Raw genomic sequence first — 22,881 nt, forward strand, 5'->3', positions numbered from 1 at the left:
GACTGAAGAACTATTTAGGAGATGAAACGTGCCTAAACTTGGTAGTTGATTAGATGTAGGAGATGAGAAAGAAACAGGAAGTTAAGACCACTGCCAGGTTTATAGCATGGGAATTGGGAACATGGCAATATCAGAAACAGCAAATGAAAATAAGGAAAGAGGACACATTACAGATGACATTCAGGGACTGGGAAAGAAGGAGAAAAAGCTAGAAATGTTGATCCAAATGGCTATGTCTACCTGCCAGATGGAGGTATAAATTAGTCGGGGCTAGAGACATAGATTTGAATAATCAGATTTGAAACACCCTTGTAAGGGTAGTTCAGACTCAAAAGTATACAAGATGCCCAAGGAAAATATGTAGAGAAAGAACAATAGGACAAGGATGAAATCCTGGAGAATACCAATTATCACAGAGGTGAAAAGAGAAGGAATATATAGACATTTGTGAAAGAGCAATTATAAATATATGATAGAGACTGCCAGTGCCCATTACTATTTGTGTGCCTCTCTTCTTCCCTAAGAGTACTGCTAAACTACGTATCTCAGCCTTTGCAGTTAGATAAAGCCATTTTAAAATATTCTGTCCAAAGATCTATGGGCAGAAGTAATATATGCACTTCTAGGCCTGGTTTCTGAAACTTCTTCCATGATCCTCTAGGCTTTCTCATTCTTTAAGGAAGACTTCGAAGTCACAAACAGGATGGTAGCATCACCTTTACAGGAAAAGTCAAGTCTCTGAATGTCTCTAAGGAGCTGCACTTATGACAGACACTGTAGGAAATATCAATGTTTTGGGTCAGAGGTCTAAACCCTGAAAAACCTACATGGTTTGCACCACACACAAAAAAGCTGTAATTCCTTTCTAGTATTTCATATAAAAAAGTTGTGGCCAGGCGCGGTGGCTCAGATCTGTAATCCCAGCACTTTGGGAGGCTGAGGCGGGCAGATCACCTGAGGTCAGGAGTTCGAGACCAGCCTGGCCAACATGGTGAAACCCTGTCTGTATTTAAAAATACAAAAATTAGCTGGGTGTGGTGGCAGGCACCTTAATCCCAGCTACTTGGGAGGCAGAGGCAGGAGAATTGTTTGAACCTGGGTGGCGCAGGTTGTAGTGAGCCGAGATTGAGCTATTGCACTCAAGCCTAGGGGACAAGAGTGAGATTTCTCTCAAAAAAAAAAAAAAAAGTTGTATGTGTCCAGATTTGAAATTAAGTATCAAAATGATAATTAAATTAAAACTTCATAATGACCTAGGCTAGGAATAAATACTAGAATTTCAATAAAGTATTTTCATGAACATCATGAAAACATCTATTTAATCCAATAAAAGCTTCCGTGTTTTAAAATTGTATATTATTTCTGACTCTCTAAGTTTACAAAGCAGATTTATAAGTTTATCAGTGACTACAAGTCCTTCTTAAAGCAGATTGGGACATTTCTTCTGAAATTTTGAGTGCTATCAAAAGTTATCACCTGTGTTTCGTACAGTTCATATAAATTGTACTTCTTGAAAATTTCAAAAATAAAAAAGTAGTTACTAAAGGAAAAGTTTATGCATGTATGCCAAATCTTTGAAGAACAAAGGACTTTTGAAGTGCAGAGAAAATGAGAGAACTAATACTCAGCAATTTATCTAGCAAGATATGTTTCCAAAGAACTTAAAATAGAGCCTAAGTTACATAGAAAATCTAAATATTTAAAACAGAGTTTTATTCATTAATCACTATTCCAAATCATAACATAGGTTTTTAAAATGCATGAAAACAAGTAACATGAACACTCTTATATCTTAATCAAATCAATTTGTTTAAATTATAGGTTATAAATAAAACCAATCCTGGCAAACCATTTCAAGGAAGTTTTTCATTGTCTCCAATAGAGTCAGGATACCATATTTATATTTTAAAATGTATTTTGTAGAGTACATATAAGTACATGCATGTATTATACATGCATAGTATTCTTTAAAAAGTATCAATATTCAAGTATCAGAATTTAATAAAATATTATTCATATAAAACCAAATTTAATTTTTGATTTAGAAGGAAATCAAGATAGTAAACTGTCATAAAATTTTACATCTAAACACAAGCTATCCAAGGACCTATTCTCCCACTAGATTCCCATCGCCAGAAAGTGAATATTTAATAAGTCAATGAATAAACTGGTTTATTCTGTAGAAGGCATACACACTTAATAGATGTGATTCAACCAGATGTACAAATAGGAAATATGACTAGTCAATTAGCTTACTCAGTTTCTTACATATAAAATATAGTTAGCTTACATGTAAAATATGTAATCTTACATATAAAATCTGACATATAAAATATATAAAATCTTACATATAAAATATAGTTAGCTATACTTAAAAATTTCACTTGAAAAAACACTTAGGATAAATTATTTTCTTCTCTAAATATAGGAATCAACTTACAAGGCCAGGAAAGATATATTGCTCTTTTCATTACTCTTTTCCTCATTAACGGGCATGCTCTAAGTACTCGGCACTAGTATGTTATGCACTAGTATGTTAAATGTTGCCTTGTCATCAGGGTATATAAAAAAATTGAAAATGCAGACAAAAAATAAATTTCATGCTCTTGCTTCATTTCATGGAAGACTTAGAAGCCACACACTTAAGACAGCACCATCACTTTTATGAAAGGAGTCCAATTCCTGAATGCCACCATGGAGCTAAGCCTAAACACTGTATGGAACATCTACATTTTCGGTCATAAAGCACAATAAATGTCCTGAAACTCAAGGAAGTTATAATGTAGAACATAGCTGAAGCAGTGCATCTGTGTTATAGTACTGTCTTCCTGGAGGAAACATCTCTAGAGTGAGCCAGGAAGCCCTCAAAGTGATGATGGAATTTGGGGTTGCAATCAAGTTCACTGTTTAAAAACCTCTCCTAGAAAGCCAAGAAACTAGGATCAAATCCTTGCTATTCCACTAATTAACTTGTGGAGTTGAGAGTAAACAATTAGACATTTCTAAGTCTAGTTTTCCTCATCTGTAAACAGCCAATCGTTGATTAAGTAAAAGGGGCTGGCCAATTTAGGCACTCAATACATGTTTGCTTTCAACCTCCCACCCACCCACTACTCTACAAGTAGAGTTTGTAGGCACAAATTCTAAAATCTACCAAAAAGAAAGTTACTGCATTATATTTGTGTATACATGGTTTTTACAACATCTATATGTTGGGGTTTTTTTCCTGCTCTATCTGGAAAAAAATTAGTTTAAGCCTTGCTTATAAGAAAAAAAGAAGCTAAAGTAAATAAATCCTGGACAAGAATACATATATTCTCAGTTTGTTTTCTGTAAGTCAGATGTTTAGAAATAGCAATATATTTTCCCGTAAAAACAAGTTTTAAGATTCTCAAGCCAGTTTATTTAAATATAGCCAAAATATATACCTAATTTGTGTTATATAACCATCAGCATTTAGAACAAAGAATTCATTGAAATATATATCCAGAGTTCTAGGTTGGGAAGATCTTGGGAGAAATAACTCCCACAAAAATTCCAGGAGCTAGAAAACTGGGACTTACTTTCACCAGCCATGACTAATTTCACCCACCAGGACGTGACACTAAAACACTGCCTACTTTCCTGTACCGCTCCCATCCCAAACCCCAAACTACAAACTCCAAACGCATGTTCATGCAATAATCCCTTAGGACAAGGATGGAAATAGAGGTGACAGAGGAGAGGAAGGCAAGAAACTTAGATGTGCCTGAAGAGTGATTTTTTAAAAGTCGATGCACTGGGGTGTGTCCATGGAATGAAGAGGGGTTTCCTGTCTTATTTCTCTCTTGTATATGCTGAAAAAACAAAGCAGAGTGAGGGTCAAGGACTAGGTGGAGAAAGCAAGGCTGATCATGGAAGTTTTTCTACAGTTACTTCTGTGAAAGTAACCATAATTTGAAATTGGATTAAATATTCCCTTCCCCTACTCCTTCTCATTGCTGTACTAGTATTACAAAAGAAGCTGTGAGAAACAACTAAAAGAGTTCATTGCATTGAGGCAGGGTGATAATGGACCACTGGAAATGAGGTGGGAAGTCACATCCCAAAGGCGATGGTAGTGACTGAGAAAATAAGAAAGTGTATTTAATCCTTCTACTCTGAGTTCTTTAACGACAGGTTTCATTTCCTGCCCAACTTTGCACCCTTGGTGCCTGGAAATATGGCACACAGTAGGTGGTCAATAAATGTGTCAAATGAATGAATAAATATAACTGTAGTGGATGCTGTATTCCTCATCCAGATCCCCCATCATAACTGAGGGCTTATTTTCCTAGCTATTGGGAGTACTGCTGGCAGACAGCCCTCAGCTGTCAGCCCTCTTTGGGAATTACCTAGGGAATAGGAGCCACTTCGGGCCAAGATCATACTCCTTCCCGGGGCAGCTTGCATCTAATGATTGGGGATATAAATGTCCAGCTCCTCTCACCCCACTTGAGACAACTCTGAGGGACCATCCCAGCTTCAGAGCTCTCCGTGTGGGTTACTGAAACTGTATCACAGTCCAGCTTCTCCCATGGAAATCTGGCTTTCTTCCTTTACATGGCATTGGTCCCAAGAGGCCTGCCTAGTAAATCTGCTGTGCTCAAATTTCCATTTCAGAGTGTCTGCTTTCAGGGAAATTCAACCTGAAACAATAGTCCAAAAGAGGATCTAGATTTAAACCAACTAAGGAAAGGTATCTGATTTCATATTAAAGGTCAGTAAATATAAAAAGGCTTTATTAAGGCTAAGGAATTAACTTTGTTTTCTAGCAATGTATTTCCATTTTAGCTACTTTAAGTAATCAACAGACTTAGAGTACTTTGAGGACTGCTTCAAAAAAGACCACCTGTTTTACTACCATGTAGGCAATTAATGATAAACCGTACCAAATTCAATTTATCTAACTTAAAAGAATGCAAAGAAAGAAACATTATGAATTTAGTGTTAACATGGTGTAAAGCATTGCAGAGAACAGAGCTGCTTTTCCTGGGGATGTTAATCTACGTCTGACTTGATAAGGAATTGTTCTCCACTAAAAGCTACTAAATACATTAAGCACTGTACTTTTCATTATGATTAAGATAGTTAGAAATGCAATGCTTATATAAAAGTCACTTTTAAAATATGAAGAGTTACAAATGACCAGATCTACTTAATGTACAACTGAATAAAAAAGAAATAAATGAATAAGTAACAACACCATTTGCTTCATCTGGATACAGCTCCATATGTACTTAAACTATTTTGGGTTCAAATATTACCTTAACCTTGTAAGAATGCTTGAGGTTTAACCATTAAATTGAGGCTCAAGAACTATTTCAAGCATATAAGTATGCTTTTTAAAAATATTTTTTTAGAAGACTACTTGCCAAATTGCTACATAGCATGATTAGCACTAACCATGCTTTCTAATGCCACTCTGTAACTCTTGCTCACAACTAAAATCTGAGGGTTTTGCCAGAGTATACAGATACCAATATCAAGCTTTACTATAGAGGTGAAATGAGTGGACCATATATGGAAAAAGTCTGAATCTGTACTTCCTGGAATATGGTCCAAAAGGCATTTAGCAGATGTTTTATACTGGATTAGTGATTATTAATTCTATCTGTATATATTTCAGAAAACATACTTGGATTTGAATCATCTGCTCTGTGGAAATTCAAGAAGCAGGCTGAGTGACACTGAACACACGCATGCCCTTTGCCATATTACCTCATCATTATACTCTTCTTATTTTCCTTCAATAATACAAACATTAACTATGTAATATTTCTTGCAGAGACAGGATTTAGAAATCACAAGAGGATATTTATCAAAGAAAATGGAAACAACAGGGTGCTGAGAAAACCTGGTGCCAGTACAAATGCACACAAAACATTTAAAACAAAATTAGTATCAGCGTTGCTATAATTACATTCCACCAAATGTTTCATTAATTTAACCCTCAGCTTTCTTATGTTAACATAAAAGCAATCACTCAGTACCCATCTTTACCTAACACTGCTTTTACTTCATCTCCTGCATATATTTCTTGCTATTTGTTTCCTATTGTAAGAAAACACAGGCTGGATGCAGTGTGGCTCACACCTGTAATCCCAGCACTTTGGGAGTCCAAGGGGGTGGATCACTTGAGCCCAGGAGTTTGAGACCAGCATGGGCAACATGACAAAACCCCATCTCCACTAAAAATACAAAATGTAGCTGGACATGGTGGCGCACACCTGTAGTCCCAGCTTCTCGGGAGGCTAGGGTGGGAGAATCACCTGAACTTGAAAGGTGGAGGTTGCAGTGAGCCAGTATCATGCCACTGCACTCCAGCCTAGGCAACAGAGCAAGACTCTGTCTCAAAAAAAAAAAAAAAAAAAAAGAAAAAAGAAATGCATTAAAAATTAGAATTACTATTAGTTCCATATATAACAGCATAATCTTTAATCTCTTGCCCAAATAAAATTAAATTAGCTTTATGAGTCATTTTATTTTTACATTTTTTTAAAAAGATGGTTAGTCTGCATTTCATTATTTAAAAGGCCAGTTTCCTGATCCTTTTTCAACTACAGAGAGTCATCTCTTAAAATTTATGCTATGTGGAAAGTCTGAGATGTATCATGCCTTTGTCAGCTTACCATGAACACTTCCTAATGTAATATCCCCAGCAGCAGAAGACAGAAATGATGATTCTGTATAAAGATACCTGGCTTTCAGCAAACCATCTTCAGTAGATATAGTAACAGAACTTCCCTGCAGTTTATCTATGGTAACAGCCTAGTAAGAGAAATACTAATCAGTTCATTATAAAACAAAGACTGGTAAAAAGCCAAAATGTTCCCTGTGGAATTAGCGGGTAACTACATAAAATGTTACTACCTAGTACACAATCACTTTATTGACTGTGATTCCCTACCTCTAATTACGAGATTCTGAGCAATAGTGCATTCTCTGTAGAATATGGAATAGATCCAATATATTCCCCCATTGACTTACGTCTCCTTTAATTTCTCTTAATAATGTTTTATATGTCCTATATAAAATTCTTAATCTTTTATTAGATTTATTCCTTTTACATATTTTTAAGTGCTATTGTACAAGGTATCTTTTAAAATTTCATTTTATCCTAATTAACTTTGTATTTGATCTTAATCCAACAACTTGACTAAACTCACTAATCCTAATAATTTATCTGTACTTTAAAAAATTATATATGTGTTACTATACTGTCTACAAGTGATGGCTTCATTTCCTCCCTTCCAATCCTTATATTAATACTTTTTTTCCTGCTTTTTCCTTCTTTTTCTTGCCTTAACCATCTGTCTCAGGCCCCCAATTCAACAGTGAATAGCAGCTAGCAGAAGCAATGGGATAGCAGGCATCCTTGTCTTATTCCTGTTCTCAAAAGAAAAGTTTACAACATTTCACCATTAAGCATGATGTTTGCTATAGATATTTTTAAAATGATTTTTATCAGATTAAGGACATTCCCTTCTATTTCAACTTTGTTTTATTGTTTTTGCTATTTAAATCATGAATAGGTTTTGAATTTTAGCACATACTTTATCTGATTCTATTGATTTATCATGATTTCTCTCTGTTAGTACATTAATGTAGTGAATATTCTATTATTTCTAGAACTTTTCCACTTGACCTCTAATAAGGCAGTAGCTTTCCACCAAACTAAACGGAAGGAATTTAAATTTACCTATTTAATGACAGAACAAAAAGTAGATTTAAAAATCAGTACCTTCCTGACAGAGGTATTGCTATAAATTTTCTTTTCTACATGAAAAGAAAAATTTTTCATTTAGTTATTATGAATATACATAAATACACATACGTAGTTCTTACAAATAATGAAAATCAAGTTTTAAGGAAGTACTGGGGCTTTGTAGCCCAGACTGAGAGGAAAACTGACAACTATGTCATCGATTCACCAAATAGTCAGACAAAATGGGTTTCTGTGTTCTTTGTTAAGTTATAAAACTAAACTTAGACACTAAAATTAATACAATTTAAAAACAGCCATGTAGAATAATGATGCTATTATTTATAGTGCTCATTTGATTCTCACAATCTTGTTAAGTGGACAAAGCAAATATCACCATCCTGTTTGCTGAATAATGAAACAGTCTCAGGGAAGCTAACTGGTAGGTCTAGAACTGGTCAAGTTATCTTTCCTGTGATTCCTTTACCTTTGTCATCATCATCGTGGTAAGCATTACATTAGACTTAGCTATGGGCCAGATGTTGTTTTAAGTACGTTACCTGTATTAACTCATTTAATCCTCTTAATAGAAGATTTTTTGAGTTAGTTCTATTACTATTATCCAATTTTCCAAAAAACTGAGACACACAAAGGTTAAGTAATTTGTCCAGTTATAGAGCTTAGTGAATGGTGGAGCCAGAATTCAAACACAGGTGGTTTGGCTCTCAATGTATTCTGTGCTCTTAACCAATTCACTATGTTTGTCTCTCAAATATCCAAATCACATTTCTATGAAAGTTGTATATTAAAAGTTAATAGATTTCACAAGTATTTTATGTTTTATAAAAACTACAAACTTAGAATTATACATTAAAAATCAATACTATACATAATAAAAATAGAAAAAAACACCTAGACTGATTCTTTAGTACATAACAAAACTCAATCAAGAAATAAAATTGTATAATAGCAAGTAAAATACATGAATATTCAATAAGCCATAAACATTGGAACAAATAAATAACTGAGAGGAAACAGTAGCCAAGATATTCAAAGTAGCAAATGATTAAGATTTTAAATTCTTTAATACTTATATTTTATTATAAATGTTACAATATTCTAGTAACTTATTTCAATAACATTAGCCATCATTTACTGAGTTTGAAGGGGCTGTAAACTTGTCTAATTTCCCTCTTGCACCTCCAAGACCACAGCAATCTAAAAAGTAAAACTAAATGCCATCTCAAAAAAGCTGCAGTATAAGGCCACACAGTGTCTTTCAACACTTTCCTAGTTTAATTTACAGAGTATTTTTAAATGTTTAGGTTTGAACAACCTCCCACGGGGTCTGAGAGAAAGGTGATGGAAGATAAAACAACAGAAACAATTACTGTTATAATCTACCTTGTTTAATTATGCCAATAATAATCTACATATAAAATATGCTCATAACTCCTCCCCACCAATTATCTGAAAATAAAGCTGACTATGGAATTTAGCAAATTTGTAGGAAGGTGAAGGAAGATAAAACAACAGAAACAATTACTGTTATAATCTATCTTGTTTAATTATGCCAACAATAATCTACATATACAATATGCTCACAACTCTTCTCCACCAATTATCTGAAAATAAAGCTGACTATAGAATTTAGCAAATTTATAGGAAACAAAAAGACTCTTGCAAATTGTGTAAATGTAAAATAAAAGGAAACTTTTTCTCAAAGATATATTATCAATCACATATTTTAAATGACAATTTATAATGCCAAAATTATACCTTTACTCTTAATACTATGCTAAATGACCAAAGGCTACAAAAGGAGTTGATTAAAAAATACAAACTATCTTTCTATAACAACTAAAATCCCAATAGCTGCTAAAAACAAAAAAGCTCTGAGAGAGCAGTAAAGCTATCTAATGGTGCCACCTTGTGGAAAATACCGAAGAAAGCTGAGTTTTGAAACACCCCTCAACTTGCCTAAGGGCGAAGTAAAAAGGTCTTAGAAAATACTCAAATAAACCTAACACAAGAAAAATCCAATCCAGTTACTGGTGATATTACTTAATGATCTATTTTAATCTATGATCATAAAAATAAAAGTCTTTTCAGAACTAGAGTTAAATAGTAAGCATTTAAGTTTTTATTGATTAGGAACTAAGTAACTGTCAAAAGTATTAAACCACAAACTAAAACTTAAGTTGTATATTATTTAATCACTTCAATTTCAAATTTGAATTTACTTATGAACTAAAATGCATTAAAAAGGGAATGTTATGCTACGAACTTTGTAGAACCTACCCACTTGGTGAGCCAAATGGAAGCAAAGTTGCAATTAGTAAAAAAAAAAAAAAAAAAGAAAGTTGCAATCTTACACTTTTATCTGATGCATGAATATCTATATTTCCATAAACTGTTCCCAGACAGATCACTTTGCCTCCTTTTGTTTGAACATGCAATTTTTGACCCTGAAAGACAAATTAAAAAATACATATAGTGAAAAAGAGAGTAAGTTTGACTTACACTAGTGAAATATTTTCAACATTTCTGTATTAATACTGACAAAGCAACAAAAGAAGAATAAGGAATGATATAGAAACTCACTGCTTCGAATAATGACATCAACTGGAAAAAAATGTCAACTGCTATTAAAGGGGTTAAATAAGCCACCTGGACTCAAAGGGAAAAACAAGAGATACTTGGGTATTCTGGTAGCTTCACTGAAGAAGGACTTGGGAATCAAAAATCACTGTGACCAGCTAACTAAATAAATCACTGTGACCAACTAACTAAATATCCACAGTGATGAAGATGACAATAATAATCATTGTTACTGTTCATCATTAATAACAATAATAGTTATCACTTACTTGGCATTTTCTCTGCACCAGATACCATGTTAGCTACTTCACATGAACTATCATTTAATCCTCATGACAAACCAGAGAGAGAAATATTACATTTTCCCCATTTTACAGAGGAAGAATACCAAGATTCAGAAAGGTAAATCACTTTATCAGGGTGACACAGAAAAAAAACCCAAAACCGAAAGTAACAATTAGAATCAAGCTCTGTACGATTCCAAAGCCAACATGCTTAAGGCTGGAGTGGTCTGAAGGACAGAATACACTTAGGGTAACAGCCCACTTAAACCTTCTAGCGCAACACATCCCAGAAACTAAGTAAAAGTGCCTCCGAGCACAAAACAGCAGTCACAAGCCAGTTAGCCTATTCTGCAAGACAGAAGACAAAAGTATGTGTGTGTCAGTGACTTGGTTTTGGACATGGAAACTATGGCAAACACTACTATTGGCTCACCAAAATCCATTTTTTCCCAAAGTAAAACAGTATAGCTTGACCCATGGCAAGACCACATTTTCCAGCTTCCTTTACCTCTTATGTGTTGTTAAGCTCTTACTAAGGGAACGTAAGTGGAAATGCTATATGCCATTTCCAGGTTGGTGCTTTTAGAACAAGTTGTGCCTTCTCTGTGCTCTTCTCATTCCACCAAGTGGGTCCAGAGAATAACAAGGCTCTAAAAGATGGCAGAGCCGGAAGATGGAAGGAACCTGGAATCACTGAATGAAAAAGACCCACCCACACACCTGGACACAAGTAAGAAATAAACTCATATTATATATGAGCCATTAGATGTTTGGTCTGTTGTTGTTTTTTGTTTTTGTTTTGAGATGGAGTCTCGCTCTGTTGCCCGGATTGGAGTGCAGTGGCGTGATCTCAGCTCACTGCAAGCTCCGCCTCACGGTTTCAAGCGATTCTCCTGCCTCAGCCTCCCACGTAGCTGGGACTACAGGCACCTACCACCATGTCCGGCTAATTTTTTGTATTTTTAGTAGAGATGGGGTTTCACCATGTTGGCCAGGATGGTCTCGATCTCCTGACCTCGTGATCCTCCCACCTCGGTCTCCCAAAGTGCTGGGATTACAGGCATGAGCCACTGCACCCGGCCTAGCCTGTTTTTTTTTTTTTTTAGAGTAGTTTATTTTCCCTTAATCATTATATATGTCTTTAGTTTTGTTACAGTTATAAAGAGATAATAGGTAAATAGCAGAAGCTGCAGAGGGAAAAAAATAGCAAAGGAAACTCACCACTATCATCAGCAATTGCAGAGAAATATCTAAAAAGCAGGGAGACAAAAACTCAAAACAACTATATGGCTTCTAGTTGCTTTACTTAGGAGGAAAAATAGTAAAACCTTAGGTAAAATAGCCCAGGAGTAAATTTCAGAAAATTTAGTGAAGAGGGCAAAATTACTCATTCTTAAGAAGATCTTGGCTGGGGTGCAGTGGTTCATACCTGTAATCTCAGAATTTTGAGACACTAAAGTGGGAGGATCACTTCAGGCCAGGAGTTTGAGACCAGCCTGGGCAATATAACAAGAACCTTTCTCTTTAAAAAAAAAAAAAAAAGAAAAAAAAAGCCAGGCATGGTGGCACATGCTTGTATTTCCCAGCTATTTGGGAGGATCACTTGAGCCCAGATGTTTGAGGATTCAGTGAGCTAGGATCGTGCTACTGCACTCTGGCCTGGGCAACACATGAAGACCCTGTCTCTTAAAAAAAAAAAAAAAAAAAAGGTCTGTATTATAGCACAGTTAACTATGTTATGTCCAGAGACATGAGTCTGAAGTCAAATTATATTTAATATACTCCTTATCAAATATGTGATAAGCCTTTGAAAAGACTATCCCCAAAGCACTTGTTGTTTTTATTTTTTAATTACTTTTATGTACAGAAAACTCAACAGTGTACACTTAACCCAGTTTCGTAGCAAGTTCTTTAGCCTTTGTCTTTTCGAGCTTGGCAATGTGAGCCACAGACTTGGGACCCAGGACATTGCCGCCCCAGTGACGGTGGACCTCATTGTATCTGTCATTGTAATTCGTCCCAATAGCTTCCACCAGCTTAGCCAAAGCTCCTTTGTCTTCCGAGTTAACCTGTGTGAAGTCAACAATGGTATAGGTCTTCCTGTGAACTAGACATCCCAGTATTGCCTTCCCCTTGATAATGCAGCAAGGGGCCCCCATTTTATGACATAGGACGGGCAGGAAAACAATCAGCTCGATGGGATCCATGTTGTGCACAATCACCACCAGCTGAGCTTTCTTGTTATCCACCAATGTGGTGACGGTGTTAACTCCTGCTCGAAAGACAGGTGGTCTCTCAGTGGGGAGGTCCCTTTGGCTGCAACTTTCTTCTTGGCCCTGGCCAACAGCCTCTGCTTCTTCTCTTGCTTTGTATCTGGTCTGTATTTGTGGGCCAGCTTAAGCAGCTGAGTAGCTGTTTGGCCGTCTAGGGCCTAGGTGAACTGGTTAATCGCAGGAGGCACTTTCATCTGCTTATAGAGGATGGCTCTCTGCCGCTGCAACCTGATATAGCGAGGCCATTTCACAAAGCAGGTGAGGTATCTTTTGGGCTGGATGTCCTGTCCAATGCCAAAATTCTTAGGCCTTTGCTCAAACAGGGGATTCACTGATTTCTTGGCCTCCTGCTTCTTCACAAAAGCAGGGGCCAGAGCCAACTTCTTCCCCTTGGCCTTCTTTCCTTTCGGCATCTTGGGCGACAGGAGGAGCACACTTGTTGTTTTAAGTCAAGAACTCTTAACCAAGCTCACATGAACTTACAAAATTATAAGCAAAACTTCATAGATATGTGCATTTTTTTCTTAAGGAGATAATTATTAGATTTTCTAAGAGGTCTAAGGTTCAAAAATAATAAGAGCTACTGTTATAATTTAAAGCTCATGTAATTCCCAAAAAAATGTGAAATTGATTATAAAATTTTTAAAAACATAAAACCAAATAGTTAAATGTTTAAATAAATCAGAAATTATTTAGAAAACAAATTACACTGCATTTAAAAACTACAAATGTGTGACATTCAATTAGTTAAGGGTCTGTTGCCTAAAAAGTTCACTTATCGGCTGGGCGCGGTGGCTCAAGCCTGTAATCCCAGCACTTTGGGAGGCCGAGACGGGCGGATCACGAGGTCAGGAGATCGAGACCATCCTGGCTAACACGGTGAAACCCCGTCTCTACTAAAAATACAAAAAATTAGCCGGGCGAGGTGGCGGGCGCCTGTAGTCCCAGCTACTCCGGAGGCTGAGGCAGGAGAATGGCAGGAGAATGGCGCAAACCCGGGAGGCGGAGCTTGCAGTGAGCTGAGATCCGGCCACTGCACTCCAGCCCGGGCTACAGAGCAAGACTCCGTCTCAAAAAAAAAAAAAAAAAAAAAAGTTCACTTATCTTATTCTTTTTTTTTTTTTTTTTTTTTTTTTTGAGACAGAGTCTCGGTCTGTCGCCCAGGCTGGAGTGCAGTGGTGCAATCTCGGCTCACTGCAAGCTCCGCCTCCCGGGTTCACGCCATTATCCTGCCTCAGCCTCCTGAGTAGCTGGGACTACAGGCGCCCGCCACCACGCCCGGCTAATTTTTTCTATTTTTAGTAGAGACGGGGTTTCACCATGGTCTCGATCTCCTGACCTTGTGATCCACCCGCCTTGGCCTCCCAAAGTGCTGGGATTACAGGCGTGAGCCACCGCGCCCGGCACTTATCTTATTCTTAAGGATGCTGCACAAATGTGGTCTTACCATATGTTTTGCCTGGACAATAAAGAAAGGCGGAAAGAGCATGAGCTTGGAAATCAGAACGACCCAAGGTCAAATCCCAGCTCAGTTTTTTTATCTATGTGAACGCAAGTGAGTTCCTCAATCTCTTGGTGCCTTCTAGTTTCTTCCTTCATAAAATGGAGAAAATTCAAGCATTAAATGAAGGTTTAGCTAAGATTCCTGGTACATAATAAGGACTTATTAACAGTAGTTATTGTTATTGCTATAAAAATTTTATTATGTAGGGCCGGGCATGGTGGCTCACACCCGTAATCCTAGAACTTTGGGAGGCCAAGGTGGGCAGATCATGTGAGGACAGGAGTTCAAGACTAACCCTGGCCAACATGCCTGGTCAAAATTAGCCGAGCATGATGGCAGGTGCCTGTAATCCCAGCCACTCGGGAGGCTGTGGCTGGGATAATCACTGGAACCCAGGAGGAGGAGGTTGCAGTGAGCTGAGATCGTGCCATTGCACTCCAGTCTGGGCAACAGAGGGAGACTCTATCTCAAAAAAAAAATTTTTTTTATTAGGTAGATCAACTATATTTCAAGTCCTTAAGTTAATGAAAGAGAAACATATTAACAGGTGATCACTAATTCAAGGTAATGATATTGTATGATACTTAAAACTTAAACCAGAGACCAAAGTGTTCTCATTTGTGAACTGAAGTTAGTTAAATCCTATGATCTCAATGATAATTCTCTTAACCCTTGGTATATCATTAGTATCCACAAGCCTAATTTTTCATGAATTTTTTTTTTGAGCTATTTTATTTGTAAGAACTGATATTTTATGATTTCTGTTATTTCTTGGGAGGTCTTTCAAGAACAAATAGAAAATGTACTTACTTTTAAAAAAATAGAACAAAACTCATTCTAACCTGTAATTACCATTATCGGTCCACTGGACTCTTATAAATCTAAAATACATTATGGGATAATAGTGTTCTTATTTCATTTATTTTATTTTTTTGCTAATTCATCATCCTAGGAGTTATTTCATCATTATTCATAAATTATTCCCAAATATGTTTTTTAAAAACACTAAAATAATAAGAAAACAGAAGAATGATGGACTTGCATAAAGCAATCATTCTCAACTGGAGATGATTTTATCTCCAGAAGACATTTGGCAAGGTCTGGAGACATTTTCCCTTGTCACAACTGAGGAGCATGCTACTGGCATCTAAAAGGTAGAGGCCAAAGATGATGCTAAACATCCTATACTGCACAGGACAGGCCCCCACAACAAAGAATTACCTGGCTGAAAAGGTTTATAGTGCCAAGGCTAAGAAACCATTTCTAATTTTATGCCTACAATGGCATAAAAGAAGAAAATCAACAGAGAAAGATCTTTCAGAACTATCAGATTAATCAAAACATAAATGCAGAGACAGCAGTATACTAGATTCTAATTTTGATCATGAAATTGGAAATCTCACACTCTTGAGTCTTCAGAGGACAAGTCTAGATTAGTTTTCTGAAACTTAAGTATCAACGACTGAACAAAATATTTCTAAGGACAAAAAAGAATTATGATATCCTCACCCAGTTAGTCATTCAACATGAAGACCTTATTGCACAATGTTTTACAACAAGAATCTGAACCAACTCATTGTGCTAAAAGGACTTGTGATGGTAATGTGAATCTTTTATGATATTTGTGCCACTAAATTTATTTGAAATGATTCACATGTGGACAGATGCTGATAGCAGATACGCAAATAAAGGTGGATGAAAGAAAAAAATGTAAAAATTAAAAATGCATCAAATTATTCTAACTAGTGTTTAGAAATCTAAAAATGAAAATATTTTGCAATTATGAAGCAAAGATGACTGACTTCAACAAAACTGCATGCTTTCAAAGTTCACAAAAGTATCAAGTTTTGACTATGCAAATGCAAGAAGCACTAAGAGTAACGATAAGCTAGTACCTATCAGAGAGGTATTTCAAACTATTTACAACTGACACCAGTCTAATTTTTAAAAAATTAAATATAGGTCAGGCATGGTGACTAACACCTGTAATCCCAGCACTTTATGAGCCCAGGGCAGGAGGATCAATTGAGTCCATGAGTTCAAGACCAGCCTGGGCAATACAGTGAGAGCCTGTCTCTACAAAAAAAACATTTAAAAAAAATTAGGCAGGCATAGTGGCGCCCACCTGTGGTCTCAGCTACCTGGGAGGCTGAGGTGGGAAGATCGCTTGAGCCTAGGGGGTTGAGGTTACAGTGAGCCAAGATCACACACTGCATTCCAGCCTGGGTGACAGAGTGAGACCCTGTCTCAAAAAAAATTAAAAAATAAAAAAAATTAATTACAGCCAGACGCAGTGGCTCATGCCTGTAATCCCAGCACTTTGAGAGGCTGAGGCGGGCGGATCACAAGGTCAGGAGATCAAGACCATCCTGGCCAACATGGTGAAACCCCATCTCTACTAAATATACAAAACTTAACTGAGTATGGTGGCACATGCCTGTAATCCCAGCTACTCAGGAGGCTGAGGCAGGAGAATTGCTTGTACCAGGGAGTCAGAGGTTGCAGTGAGCCAAGATTGCACCACTGCACTCCAGCCTGGCAATGGAGTAAGACTCCATCTCAAAAAAAAAAAAAAAGTTAATTACAAAACAAGATGAATCATATGTTACTTTGCACAAATAACTACTTAATCCTTAAGTAATGAGCTACCTAGTACATTAAAAATGTGATTAAAGTAATCTAATATTTAAGCACATTTACAGTGCATAAAGATTCTGCCTTACTCTTTAATAAAATAGAAGAAAATCATTCATGGAAACTAAAATTTCTTTAGTAAGATTTCAGAATACTAGGAAAATACTATTAGTATCACTGTACACTTTGAAATTAAATGAAAAAGAAATTTGAGGCAAAACCTCAAAACTGCTATAACCTCTGTACTTTACTAGAACTGATTTCAAGACAAAATGTTTGCCAAGGACTTTCTGAGAGATGAATAAATGACAATGTTCTGAAAAATAGAAGAATCTCTTGAGTTTGATAGTACGATTCATAGCTTAAGGGTTTTAAAAAAATAACAGTGAAATAAAATTAGAAAAATGCTATACCTTAACAGACTGCAAGACGCTAGTCCCATGCTCTGTTTCAATTTTGCAATTATCACACTCAATACTTTGAACTTTTACACAGCCAGACCCTGATGACTTGATATCTAAACCTAGAAGTAAAAAAAGAAGAAAGCACGTTAGTACTGCAATTTATAAGCTCCAAAGCATTTTAGTACCCCCAGAAATCCAACTCCTCAGTTATGTCCATAATATTGCCGAATCCTGGAAAGGGCATACTCTAAAGGTAAGGGGTCTGCTATCATGGCAACGGGACCAAATACAATAGCCTTTCTGCCAGTTTTTAGAAACAGAGCAGTTATTTCTACTGGCCTAAATCATCTAAAGAGAACTAACATAGATGGGAAGTAAAGGAGACTGCAATTCTGGTAAGTACTCCTGTGAAAGACTGTAGAAGCCTCTTCCCCAGTATATATGATCATGACTTAGGTTTTCAAATCCTATGTCTAACCTTTCATACCTAGAAAATGAAAATATTATCATGCAGCTATATCACAAGGTATTTGAAGTAATTTTTTAAAAATGGGAACAACTTTGAAAAACCTAATATATACTATTAAAACTACAAGATCAGGCCATGAGCAGTGGTTCATGCCTGTAATACTAGCACTTTGGGAGGCCAAGGAAGGAAGATTACCTGAAGCCCAGGAGTTCAAGACCAGCCTGGGCAATGTGGCAAAACTCCATTTCTACCAAAAAATAAAAATATTAGCTGGGCATGGTAGCATACACCGTAGTCCCAGCTACTCAGGAGGCGGAGGTGAGAAGGTCACTTAAAACCGTGAAGTCGAGACTGCAGTGGGCCATGATTGTGCCCCTGTACTCCAGCCTGCGTGAAAGAGTGAGTGAGATGCAGTCTCAAAAACAAACCCCCACAAGATTGTGGACAAATGGAAGTGGTATATGAAGAAAGTTTGGAAAATAAGGAATCACAAATGCCATCCTTGGCTGTCTATTTAAGATGTAACTGCAGGCATCTCTGTATACAAATTTTAAAAATTAAAAACACTGATATTTAATTTGGAATTAACATAAATATTGATGATTTCTCTTAAAGTAGACAAGACCCACCCCCGCCCCACTGGATTCCTGAAACCACAGATAGTACCAAATCCTATATATTCTATGTTTTTTCCTATATACATATCAATGACCAAGTTTAATTTATAAACTAGGCATAGTAAGAGATGAACAACAATAATAAAGCAATTATAACAATATACTGAAATAAGTTATATTACTGTGATCTGCCAAAATATCTTAATATTTTCCTACAACAGTTGAGGCAGGTAACAAACTGAGAAAGCCAAACGGTGGATAAGGGAGGACTACAGTATCTGCTATTTGGTGCAACTGTAAGCATTATAAAAGATGATCTTAAAAATGCTAAATGCTATTATTATTATCATCATCATCAATATCTTCCTTCAGTTGCAGTTAGAATGACAGTCTGGGGAGCCCTTCCTAGAAAAGTGTGTGTACACAGTGGCTTGCCATTTAGGAAATAACGCAGAACCCAAAAACCTAGGAAAGGTTATTTTGCAGGCATTATTATTGAAGTTTCCTAGGCAGGCTTACTATGTGTTTTTCTTCAAAGCTTGCTACTCATGGAAAACTTAGGCCAAAAAGAATGGAAACATAACAGTAAGAAGCTGGGCGCCTGTCTCAAACCAAATACTCAAACCAGGTGATAAACGGAACATCCTATTGACAGGGCTGTTTTGGGACACACCCCCAGGCTGTGAGTAAGGGGAAATGTAGATGGACTGCCATACCATTGAATGAATTGTCAAGAAACTTCAACCTTGAAAAATAAGCCAGTTTGCTAATGACAACGGGATAAAGGAGAACACACGCGGCTCCAGAAATATAATTTGACCTGGATTATACCAAATCATGTTTCCATTCGATGTATAAAATTTCTATAACAAATTTTTAGTTAGGCAACCTAATTTTTAAATACTACTCGGATACTCAAGAATAGAACAGAGGAAAAGGTGCATTTCCGAAGGTGCCAACTGTAAATTAGGTTTAGAAAGCCAGGACCAATTAAAAGTGCAAGTCGACCAAATTTAGTAAGTTCACTGTGCGTGCCCTGGGACCCAAACCCGTTTTCACTTCATTTCACTTGCCAAACTTCAGGGGCGCGTTCACCTCCACGAACGCCTGGGGGTCGATAGTGTCAGACAAAATGGCCATCTCCTCCAGAGCCTCGTCGTACTTCACCTGCAGGCCGTCCAGGCCCCGCGCGCTGCCCTCCACGCCACACACCGCGACCAGCACGCGGTCGCCATCCGGGTAGGTGAGGGGGTCCAAGGGCCTCACGACCAGGTGGCACGGGAGCCGCGCCCGCAGCCGACCGAACGGGCTCACCTGCAGCGTCCACTCCTTTAGAGTCCGGCGCGCCGGGCCAGGCGGAGGGACCTCAGCCTCCGATCCGGGCCAGGGCTTGCCCCGACCTGAGCCGTACGGCCTGGCTTGGCAAGCCCAGGAAGCCCAGCGCCCAGTGCCAGCCCACAATCGGACCTGACGGAGACAGAGACGGAGGCAGCCAAGCTCCCAACCTGAGCAGGGGGCAAGCATGGCGCGCCCCTCTCTCCAGTCCTTAGAACACTTCAGCTACAGGGAGGGTCACTTGCCACGGCCAATCGACTTGGCCACTATGCCGCCTCAAGTCAAATAGGAGACGTCTGTCAGGGTTTGCTGAAGCAAGAGGGAGCCGGTTCGCTTGACTAGGCAATTTAAACATCAGCCACGCAAGCCCCAGAGGCAAGTTGCAAGTTGAAAGCTCTAAACTCTGACCCGGACTCCTAGCCTACGCCCGCCCCTTTCGCTAAGGCGGACGGGATAGGTAGTTGTAAAGGGGTGGAACATCGTAGAGCTCTGGCATCTTAGAAACCACATATCCCAGGAGGCAATGCGCAGGGGAGCCCGGGTAAAAGGGCATGTGTTAGACTCCCTGGGAAAGGCGGGCGCCCTTTGCCTCAAGACCATTGGCTATTGGAGGGGCGGTACATAGGAGTCCAACTGGCCAATGGAAAGCAAGAAAGGGGCAACGTGGGTAAAGCTGCGCGGTCACCTTGGATACCAAGGACGCGACTTCTTGTTTGGCGAGGGTGGAGCTTCGAAGTGAGACCCAGGAGGCCAAATCCCAAAAAGCCTAAAATAAGGATCAGGACCAAGGGAAGGGGTAAGAAACTGCGCTTTTTAAGATGACAACTAGGTGCAAACTAGGAGTAACCTCTGTGGGTGTCAAGACCCATGCTTCACTAACCTAGTGCAGGCGTCTCCAGGGGATAGAGAATGCCTTGGCAAGAGAGTAAAGAGCCTTTACTCTTGGTGCTTTTTGAGGGAATTGCCTCTTTGGAAGTGTATTCCCTCCTATATTTCAAATATAGGAACAGAGTACTGGCTCCTTCCTGACCCTAAGTGACCTTACTCTTTGGGTTTTAATTTTCTCACTTTAAAAATGAAGATAATAATACTTGCCTTGCCTTGCCTCAAAGGGTTTTGGTAAGGATCAAGTAAGAAAATGGATGGGAACGTGGTGCACAGTCTACAAAATTACCGTGTAAAGTACTGCATTTTTATTTCAACGTACTTAACATTGATTCTGAGTTACCAAGAAAATTATGAGAGATCAGAACTTGTTTTGAGAATAGCATTGATCTCTTTGACTACAAATGATCCTCAGTTTTAGAGTGTTTAAAAACAAAACACAAAAAAAGACACAAAAAAGGGAGTTACCATGGTGCGGTGGAAAGAACAGGGACAAGGGTCAGATTATTTTCCTGGCTCTGCCACTGCTTCATCTGTGTCACCTAGACCTGTTTCTTTAGTTTTAAAATGAAGAAAGATGGTTCTCAATGACCCTACAAGGGGTGTGTGTGTGTGTGTGTGTGTGTGTGTGTGTGTGTGTGTGTTTACCTTGTATAATTCTATGGGAAGTAAAGTAATGGGAACAGAAAGATTTATTTTCTTCTTTCCTGCCTGGTTTCTCTCTCCCCTTCTGTGCCGCTACTTCCTCCTAAAATTTATTCCCTAAATTATTTAGCCAAGACACCTGCAAACACTAACGTTTCATAAAATGCAAGTGCCTTAAAAAATTGAAGCTCTTGCCCAAGTACAATGACTAGAATTCCTGGGGCAATCGTGATAGACAGACTGGGCTAACGCCCTCCTGGGTACAAGTCTCAGGTACTCTGCCAGCCACTATCTTTTTAAAAATTCAGTGTTTTCTTAAGTTATCATTGCCTCTTTTCTGTCTTTCTAGTCCTTCTTCCCTCCTCATTCCTCCTTCAGTGAGGACTGACTCATTATAGGTTCTAGCTCAGGTTCAGCAAGGGCCCACTGCAATAGTTCTATTCTTGCCTTTGTGTTTCATTGGTTATAATTATTCAAAATAATCTTCAAACTATTTTTTAGTGAAAACTGACAGGTGTAACTTTGAAAAGAAATTTGAAAAAGGCACCGGTTTAAGGAAGTTGAGAATGTACTCAAATTTTTTGTAGAGGCACTAGACATTTTTAGATTAAATATTAATTCTTAATAGATAATTCTGTTTATATGGTAATTTTTCCTTTTCTGAGACAAACTAAGTTAATGGAATTGGCAACTGAACTATAATTTTCTATGTAGCATAATCATTATTTTACTTTTTCAAAAAACAAATAGAATTGATTGAAAATTGACTTTTCTGATCACATGAGGTTGAAAATGGAGAAAATTATTATTAAGATTGATATAAAATATTTAAAGTTATGGACATTTAAAAACAGTATAATGAGTATCAAATCTGTCCACATATAAACAGTGATTAATAAAAGTTATGTCTTCCATCTATATGACATAGTTGTCAAACCATGTTCACATGCATCATCTCACTGCATCCTCGCTAATTAAGTGGGAAATTATTCTCCTCATACTATAGATGAGGAAACAGATTCAGAAACATTAAGATTAAGCAATTAGAAGATCTGGCCCTTTTATCACTCTACCAAAATGTCCTTCTATTTTCCTGACACCTTTGAAGAAAAAATGGAATTAGTCACCTCATAAGTAGAAAATTATATACAACTTTTTTCTCCTTATTTAGAGTTTGTTTCTAAGATATTTTCACATCTTAGTTTTAAAAAGTCATTTCTGTGGTCATGAACATATACTTCTGGTAGGAGTGTTAAGTTAGTACAAAATTTTTAGAGTTCAATTCAGCAATAAGCATGAAAAACTTTTTCCATGACTCAGAAATTGTACTTTTGGGGATGTAAGCATAAAATTAGGGATACTCAAGAAATTACATTTTATAGGGTTACTTGTAAAAGAAAATAATTGCATCAATTTAAATGCTCCCTGGCCAGGTGCAGTGGCTCATACCTGTAATTTCAGCACTTTGGGAGGCTGAGATGGGTGGATCACCTGAGGTCAGGAGTTC

The 22,881-nt window shown here is 37.6% G+C and overlaps 2 protein-coding genes across 9 annotated transcripts in view; one reads left to right on the forward strand and one right to left on the reverse strand.

Moving 5' to 3' along the window:
* FAM185A (family with sequence similarity 185 member A) overlaps positions 1 to 20,279 on the reverse strand; it is an 83,191-nt gene extending 62,912 nt beyond the window's left edge. For all 3 annotated transcript variants that reach the window (XM_050782774.1, XM_050782776.1, XM_050782775.1), the window contains exons 1-4: positions 19,583 to 20,279; positions 17,433 to 17,542; positions 10,099 to 10,191; positions 6,651 to 6,789 (exon numbers count right to left, since the gene is read on the reverse strand). In XM_050782774.1, coding sequence (XP_050638731.1) covers positions 6,651 to 6,789; positions 10,099 to 10,191; positions 17,433 to 17,542; positions 19,583 to 20,033 — 793 coding nt within the window. In that variant the 5' untranslated portion in view covers positions 20,034 to 20,279. The remainder of the gene's footprint in view (positions 1 to 6,650; positions 6,790 to 10,098; positions 10,192 to 17,432; positions 17,543 to 19,582) is intronic.
* A 248-nt stretch (positions 20,280 to 20,527) lies between these two features.
* CCDC146 (coiled-coil domain containing 146) overlaps positions 20,528 to 22,881 on the forward strand; it is a 189,832-nt gene continuing 187,478 nt past the window's right edge. For 3 of the 6 annotated variants that reach the window (XM_050782732.1, XM_050782735.1, XM_050782736.1), the window contains exon 1: positions 20,535 to 20,640. The gene's annotated coding sequence lies outside the window, so the exon portion shown is untranslated. Of the gene's footprint in view, positions 20,641 to 22,881 lie in introns of all 6 variants that reach the window. The other 3 variants (XM_050782731.1, XM_050782734.1, XM_050782730.1) reach the window with 2 other exon arrangements.

This window comes from Macaca thibetana, chromosome 3, assembly GCF_024542745.1.
Source record: "Macaca thibetana thibetana isolate TM-01 chromosome 3, ASM2454274v1, whole genome shotgun sequence".
NCBI classification, from domain to species: domain Eukaryota; kingdom Metazoa; phylum Chordata; class Mammalia; order Primates; family Cercopithecidae; genus Macaca; species Macaca thibetana.